This window comes from Buceros rhinoceros, unplaced genomic scaffold, assembly GCF_000710305.1.
Source record: "Buceros rhinoceros silvestris isolate BGI_N320 unplaced genomic scaffold, ASM71030v1 scaffold11044, whole genome shotgun sequence".
In the NCBI taxonomy this organism is placed as follows: domain Eukaryota; kingdom Metazoa; phylum Chordata; class Aves; order Bucerotiformes; family Bucerotidae; genus Buceros; species Buceros rhinoceros.
Genome location: NW_010408827.1, coordinates 32,155 through 40,057, shown reverse-complemented (window position 1 = coordinate 40,057; position 7,903 = coordinate 32,155). Strand labels below are relative to the sequence as shown.

Here is a 7,903-nt window from a genome sequence, read left to right as displayed (position 1 = left end):
TGCTGGTTCTCTTGTGGGTTTTTTTTGTGCAGAGAGGGGCAAAGGAATTAGGCTGATGCACACTGCCCCCTTAAACCAAATGAGTCATTTGGTGTGATTCCAGTTCAGCTGACGAATGTATTACTGACAACTTAAGCTCTTTATCTATAGCACTTTTTTACCATCTTGCCCGTCTGCTGTCTCAGAGATAATGCAATGTATGGTTGTCTTTAAAATACAAGTCTCTTTCTTTGACTCTCACAAATTAAATGCCATTAAAATCCTAGCTGTATTTTGTATGCAAGCTAAACATTATAAAAATCACCCATTCATTTCCATTTAAATAAGGATTTTTAAGCCCCTGATCCATCATACAGGGAATATGTAGCATTTCTGGAATTAGCAAGTTCTGTTTCATCACAGCCCTGCTGGACACCTGACATTAGCACTTTTTTCAGTTTCTTTGCGTGGGCTGCAGCTGAATGTCAGCAGGGACCCCCCCAGACAGCCAGGCCTTTGCTTCTTCCATGCAGTCAGCAGAATGTATTTCCCAGAAACTCCGCCAAAACATTAACTCTTTGAGAATGGGAGAGAATTTGGCCTGTGATCTCTTTAGAGCTGAACATGGTTCACCCTTTTAGAAATGTTTGAAGTGCTTTTGTTGTAAAGCTCATGAGCAAAATCATCATGATGTAGAAGTTTGTGATTGTGCGTGCAGGTTTGCTGGCAACAAAAGCACCTTCAAATTCTGTCGTTTTCTGGTGGTGTTCCTTTGATAGGTAGACCTTACTGAATTGTCCTTCTGTAATAAAATATGTTGTACTTATTGTATCTTTTCTTTCCAGAGCAGTAGAATTGTAGTCGTGACTATGTAAAGACACAAGTAAAGCGGTGTTTGTAGGTACTACAAGTACATCTGTTTCAGACCTGAAAGGGCTTTTGTGGCTGCAAGCTTGTCTCTTTTTCCCAACTTTAAAGACAGTTGGCTGATTAAGAGATTAGCTGTAAACTGTCATCTTCAGAAACCTGGTCAATTAACACATTACATCTGTCTCTTGTTTTTATTTTTTCTTTATTCCTGGATTGGATCCTGAAAAATAAATAGAGAAATATACTCTTAAAAATGCAAACATGTCCTATGTCTTTCCAAGCACTTAGTGTTTTCTACGTGAAGAACAGCTTGATACCTGAGCAGATTTGCCAAAACCTGCCAAATACATGTGCAGCATAAAGCTGTCATTCAGTACAGTATGTACTGGCATTGTGAGTTAACAATAGAAATAATCAGGAAATTCTCGGTAGCCAAGTTTGTCAATAATGTTTCTATAAGAAACTTTTATTGAGTTTGCTTATTTCAGCAAAACTTTTGTTAGGAAAAAAAATTATTCCGTCTGGAGTGGAATTTCTGGTTAAAAATTAGGGAAGATGAGATGAGATCAACCCCTGAGCAGGAAATAGACTTGATCAGAGATGTTCTGCGGGAGATGCTAGGGGGCCTCTTGGCTAAGTCTTTGAGCTGAGATTCATCTTCCTTTTACGGCACTGAGGTAGGAGAGATGTAGATTTGAATTCCTAAATCAGTCAATATTCAGTTATTTATACAAAGCAGAATCTCTCTCAGTCCCTTCTGTAAGAATATCTTGTTAGAGATCCACCCAAGAACGACTTAATTCCTGCTTACTAGAGCCTCATTTGGGGTGTAGGAAGACGATGAGTAAGAGCTTGAACCTTTATCTCCCAGGCTGAAGCTTTTCTAAGAATTCTAGTAGCACCTCTCTTTTTCTCCCTGTCCTTTCCATCACTCCATATTCTCTTGCTCATGAATACAAGAGTCTTGAATGTTCTCCCAGTGTAAAAGGAGATTTTTTTTTTAAGTCATTGAGTTTTGCAGAGTGTAACAATGTTTCCCACCTCATTGTGACACATTTCTGTGACACAGTGTCTCATAATCACATTATGTTTTCCCTTGTTGCTGGGAAAGAGTTTTCTCTTCCTTTTTGCCAATTGTTGACAGGCGTCTCTTGAATGTACTGAATTTTTCTTGGTATTCCAAAACCTACAGTAATTTCCCTGGTTAACCTACCTAGAATTTAAATCCAGGAGATTAAGGAGAACTTAACTACAGAAGTTCAGTTCCTAAGTGCCTTGCCTCTGTTGGCAGAACTCACAGTTCTAATTCGGTCGTTTAGACTTCTGGAGTAAAGTATGGGATCAGTTATGTGTCTGACTAAAGTAGTTTTTACAAAGGCGGTATCACAGTGAGAATAACCTAAATCAAAACCAAAAACAAACGGACAAAAGCTTGTTGAAATCTTAAACACAGAGCTTGGTAGGTCCAGCTCTGTCTTGCAAAGATGATTGTGGAAATCATTTCTTTAAAAAGCATGTCACAATTTGATCTTTTCTTTCAAAATCATGCTAGTAGCAGTGGCTGCCTCCTTTTGATCTAAAATGTGGGATTAATATACAGACCTTGGCTGTAGACTATCAATTAAATTCCTTTTTCTGGCTGAGTATGTTAAAATGCACATCCCCCACTTCCTTTGGAATGGTAAGATGATAAACATTTAAGTTAGTTGGAAGTATTGCTATTCAGGTCTTTCTGTTCTTAGGTGTTTTACCAATTAGAATAAGAAACTGTGCTCATAGTATTTTATGTCAGGTCTACTGGATCTTTAAATATTTCATGCAAAATGGAAAAGCATGAACAGGGAGAGATGAAAAGAGCTGCCTGCAGCAAGGTTCCCAAACTCAGCGGTATAGCAATAGGTACGTTGCATTATCCTGAAAATAAAACAGGACTCCTTTGTGAAACAAATATAAGGAATTTACGTATCGTTGGCTGCAGTCATACTGTAGGTTGGAATCTCATCTAGCCAATCTGCCAAGATGTGGGAAATGTGAGTTTGAATCCTGTTAGGTGGAGGCGAAGATTGAGTCATGTTCTGCTACTTAAAGATGTAAATTTTGTGCTGCTGGATGAAAAACAAACTCTGTCCCCATGTAGAGCCCGGTTAACAAACTTTAAGTTGCCCCGTGGAAGTCGTATGGGCAGAGGAACACGTGGTAAGAGGTTGTGTTTGTACCTTCCTCTCTTAGGATTTACATCTGAGGTTGGCCTCAAGGGCGTTAGTTCTGTCAAGAGAAAAGTCCATTGGGCATAAGCAGAAAGAAACTTGTTAGAGAACTGTGCTCACAAAAATATCGTGATTTGCATAATTTGTAGTGAAGCTTAAAGACCAATTTTCATTACTTGAAACAGGGAATCCTCAAGGTTTGAAATAAGAGCAATAAGCTTCAAGCTATGTACAGGTGCAATGCAATTGCTTTGACTTTAATTATGTTACCTTTATTAAATTATTTAAGAAAAGCATGGTTGGTACTTATTCAGCAGAGTTTGACGTAACCAAGCTTAGCAGTATTAAAAGTATTTTTACTTGTTTATTTCTAGATCAGACAATTTCAACAGCATTTTTCAAGTTTAACTGAGGTCTCTAGTCAGGTCGTAGAAAGAGGACACTTAGGAAATATTTTGCCTTTGTCTAAGAAATGGGTGAGAAGCTAGTAAGACTTGCCTGCTCTGTCAGAGGGAAAGGGATGTTTTCTTTGAAATAAAACAGAAGATGAGCTCTGTTAATTGAAAAAGTACTTTATGATGACAACTAGTAAGTGGTAATGTTCCATTATTCTGAAAATCATAAAAAATTTCTGGAAAGCAGAGAAAAGAAATCTTTTTGCATACATCTTACGTGTTGGAACGAAGTAGGCATCAAAAGCTTAGAATAATTCTCTGTGGCATATTTTCCAGTTACTTTGCACATAATGAAGCACAGTGCTAACCCTTTACCGCCCCCCACCTCTTCATTTCCCCTAGGAAACTGAATCCAAGGCAGTTGCTGACCATTGATGTCAGGCAGGTGTTCCAAACTCTCGTCCTTACTCAACAGACTGATGGATACCAATAAATAGTGTTTGTCACTGGTGTTAAAATCTTTTCCGCATCATATTTATGAATCATATAATACATTTCTTGACACAGACGTTCCATGCAGGCTTTTCCAGCTTTGGGGGAGATTATTTCTGTGGGTCTGAGACACAGTTTATGCCTTTGAAACCTGAAATGAGATTTCATAGCAGATGAAATGGTAAAAATGTGGGAGTTTGGTGGTGGTGATTTAGTCCAGTGATGTTTATAAATAACTCAAGTTTGATTCTGAGACAACACTGAGTAAAGGAAGTAATTTTATTTAGTAGATGATGTGGTTGTTCAAAAGAAGCTCTTCTCTTGCCTGGGAGAAAGGAAATGCTGAAGTGGCAGTATGTGGAGAGGCAGGTGGAAGCATGTGGGAATTTGTTTGTTAACTGGAGGAACAGCACACAGCTGGGCTGTGGAAAAGTAGGGCTTCTCAAATACAAATGGAATTAACTCATGTGTGGAATTGTAAAGTTACGTCTAGAGAGGTTATTGTTTAACAAAATGAAAGGATATTCTCTCACTACTCCTGTTGCAGTCCGACAGTCTTTTTTGGTGGTGTATTGGTACAGGTGAGGCAAACCTTTTCATGAGTGCAGTAGGTTTTCTCTTACACACATTAATGTCAACGCACATTAATTGAACAGATGTAGTAGCTTTGTCTACCTGCACAGTGACGTGTTTGTGGAGGTGCCTCAGTTTTAAGGCTTGGAGGTTGCCTGACATTGTCGCTTTGATGGTGGTTTGGAGAAATTACAATAAATGAAAATAGAAATATTTAATGTAAAAGAAAGAAAGAAAAAAAAAATCCTTATTGATTCTCTGGAGATTTTTCTTCTCTTATTCAGCTGAATGCTGACTTGAAAATAAATCTGACCATTCAGAAAAGGAAAATAAATCTGACCATTCAGAAAAGGAAAATAAATCTGATATACAATGTACCTTTTAGAACAGAGAAATTAATTATCCCTTCATCTGATACACCAGTGCTACATTGGCACACAGATTCTATAACGTAAAATGTGGTTCTAGATTAACAGAATTAGTAACTGCCAAGTATTGTGTTATTGAAATAGAAGAAAAGGCAATTACAGCATCTTAAATCAACATGAAGCTATGCATTTAAGCTGATTTCAGTTTATACTGATACCATAGGGGATGGTTCCAGTTTTTTTTTCTCCACAAGCTCCTTGAGTGCATGTTCCCACCCCTATGGTTGACCAGGATCAGCACTGGTGTAGTCACACTGTCAAGTGGATCAGAGATCTAGCTGGAAAGATGAGGGGTTTTATTTTGGTGGGGCTGGTTTGCAGCCAGGTGAAGTTTTGATCCAGTTGTCAGTGTCAGATAAATAAGGAAGGACGGAGAGACGGATTCTTCCTTTGGTGGCAGTGTGGACTTAGGTGAGCTGATTATGAAACAGTACGTTTAGTTTTGAAAAGCTCATCTTAGGCCAGAATGCAAAAGGAGAGGAAGTACTTGATCTAAAGCACTGACTTTTGTAAAGAAAATGGGATTGGGCTGCCTTTATGCACCAAACTTCTGTACAGCCGAACTAACCCCTAAGGTTTCTAAAACAGTTTAAGGCAGGTAGCTGTGCTGCAAATCCTATCTCCTCTCTATTATCTTTTCATGGAATGACAGGATGGTTGAATTTGGAAGAGTCTGCTGGAGGACAGGTTGTCCAACCCTCCTGCTCGAGCGGGGCCACCTAGAGTTGGTTGTCCAGGACCATTTCCAGACAGCTTTTCAATATCTTCAAAGGATTTTACATAAGATTGAGATAAATGTGTTCTTGAAGTAATACTTAAACCCAAAGCTCTTTACATTTCCTCTTTTCACAAATACTCGAATGAAATGAAGTGCTTGGATTTATGTCAAACATATTAATTTGGCACCATCTTTACATTATAGATCTGTGTGTCAAGCTTGATAATAGATTATAATTAATGCTAACTATCACTTCAGTCCTAGTGAATATTGAAAGTAGCTGTACTGCAGACCCTGATTTTTCTAACATAAAGGTAGACCCCAGGATCAGTCCATGTGACTTGCTCACATTCAGACTAAACTGTAAGCATGTCTGCCACTTTTATGGAAGGTGTATCACTCAGTGTGTTTCTCATCCCTGGTAATCAGATCTTTGTTCAGTGTGTTAGTACTCCTTGGTTGTTGTCTTAGTACTTCTGTCTTGCAGAGAAGAAAACAAACATTTTTCTAAATATGAAATGAGAACCTTTTTCTAGGGAAACTGTCCTTTTATATTATCCCACTATATTAGCCTGCTGTATTCACTGTCATTGAGACAGGATTTATCGTCTCGCATGACCACAGATTGCTGCTGGTCATTTGATTGACCTCAAATTTCTCTTTCTAAGGTAGTAATTCCTGTTCTGTACTAAAATCCTCATGCTTAAAATTGCATGATGCGACCCTTCTCCCCAGTCAGCATATGTCCAGTTTTCTATAGTTGTAGTTGACATGCTGAAGTTTCTTTTGTCAGTCGGCTGAGAAATCTGTGTAACGTGTAGTGTTAGTACTGAAGACCTTGGGAGCTATCATGGCTGATTACTTTTTATTAGATGGTATGTACATTCTAATAATCATGTGTCCCTCTGCTTTATCAAGGTAGTAATTCTAGTCTAGGGCTTCTTATGCAGAATTCTTCTACAGAGTAGGCAAGCATTTGGAAAAAAAATGTTTTAAGATCTCAGCTTATTGACAAGTGGCTACTGACATTTTCCAATTTTAAATAGTGACTCACTCAAGTTAGTGAAAGTGGGGGACTCACTCAAGTAGGAGGTTTCTAGTGTTAAGCAATCTCTGCCAAGCATAGGAGGGACTCAAAATTTCTGTAGTAAACCCAGTTCTGCCTCAGTTTTGATTTCTAAAAAACCAATGATGGTCTGTCGGAGTTGCGGTTTCCTCTTGGTTGGTAGTTCTGGAGCACTGACGTAGCTCATACTGTTCTCTTTATTTCTCCAGTGGAGAGAATCCTCTGATTTTATTTATTTATTCCTTTAGCATATGCAGATGACTATCCAGGCTCTCCAAGATGAGCTTCGTATCCAGCGGGACCTGAACCAGCTGTTCCAGCAGGACAGCAGCACTAGAACCAGTGAGCCCTTTGTGGCAGAGCTGACAGAGGAAAACTTTCAACGACTTCATGCAGAGCACGAACGCCAGGCCAAGGAACTCTTCCTGCTACGTAAAACCTTAGAAGAGATGGAACTGCGTATTGAGACACAGAAACAGACCTTAAATGCACGTGATGAGTCCATCAAAAAGCTTCTGGAGATGCTGCAAAGTAAAGGTCTGTCAGCAAAGGCCACTGAGGAAGATCATGAGCGAACAAGACGGTTGGCTGAGGCAGAGATGCACGTGCACCACTTGGAGAGCCTTCTTGAACAGAAAGAAAAAGAAAACAACATGCTGAGAGAGGTAAGTGACCAAGCTCTGGGTTCATCTTCAGTCTTAAGCTCTTCTCTGTCTCCTCTCCACAGCTGCAAGGAAAGATTCTTTCATCCTCTCTATAAGCTGTATTTTATATTGCAGATATGTGAGAATTTGTCCCTGTTCTAAAACTTCTTTATGACTTCCTTCCTTCCTTCCTTCCTTCCTTCCTTCCATGTTCTGGGGTAATGTGCTTTAGGTCCCAGTTTCCCCATAGTTTCCATATGAAGCTCTGGAGGTGAATTGCCGCACAGACTGACAAATTCATTCTTCTGTTCTATTTTAGTTTGAGAGAAAGTAGCTACCTGTATTTAGGAGAGAGCTGAGAGAAATCTTTGCAGGAGTAATGGATGATTGCTCTACGGTTTCCATGGAAACAGTCGTCTTGCTGTGAAGGGTATTTGATAAAACTATTAGCTGCCCTGGATGCACAGCCAAAAAAAAGATTACTTAAAGGGACACTGCTGCTCACATAGTAACCCCTTCCCCCCATCCCTC

At 39.3% G+C, this 7,903-nt stretch overlaps 1 protein-coding gene across 1 annotated transcript in view; it reads left to right on the top strand.

Moving 5' to 3' along the window:
• Nucleotides 1-6,979: 6,979 nt before the first annotated feature.
• LOC104492438 (ELKS/Rab6-interacting/CAST family member 1) overlaps nucleotides 6,980-7,903 on the top strand; it is a gene marked incomplete at its 3' end in the record, with an annotated part of 28,483 nt that continues 27,559 nt past the window's right edge. Inside the window, exon 1 of the mRNA XM_010135001.1 lies at nucleotides 6,980-7,393. Within this exon, the coding sequence (XP_010133303.1) occupies nucleotides 6,980-7,393 (414 nt within the window). The remainder of the gene's footprint in view (nucleotides 7,394-7,903) is intronic.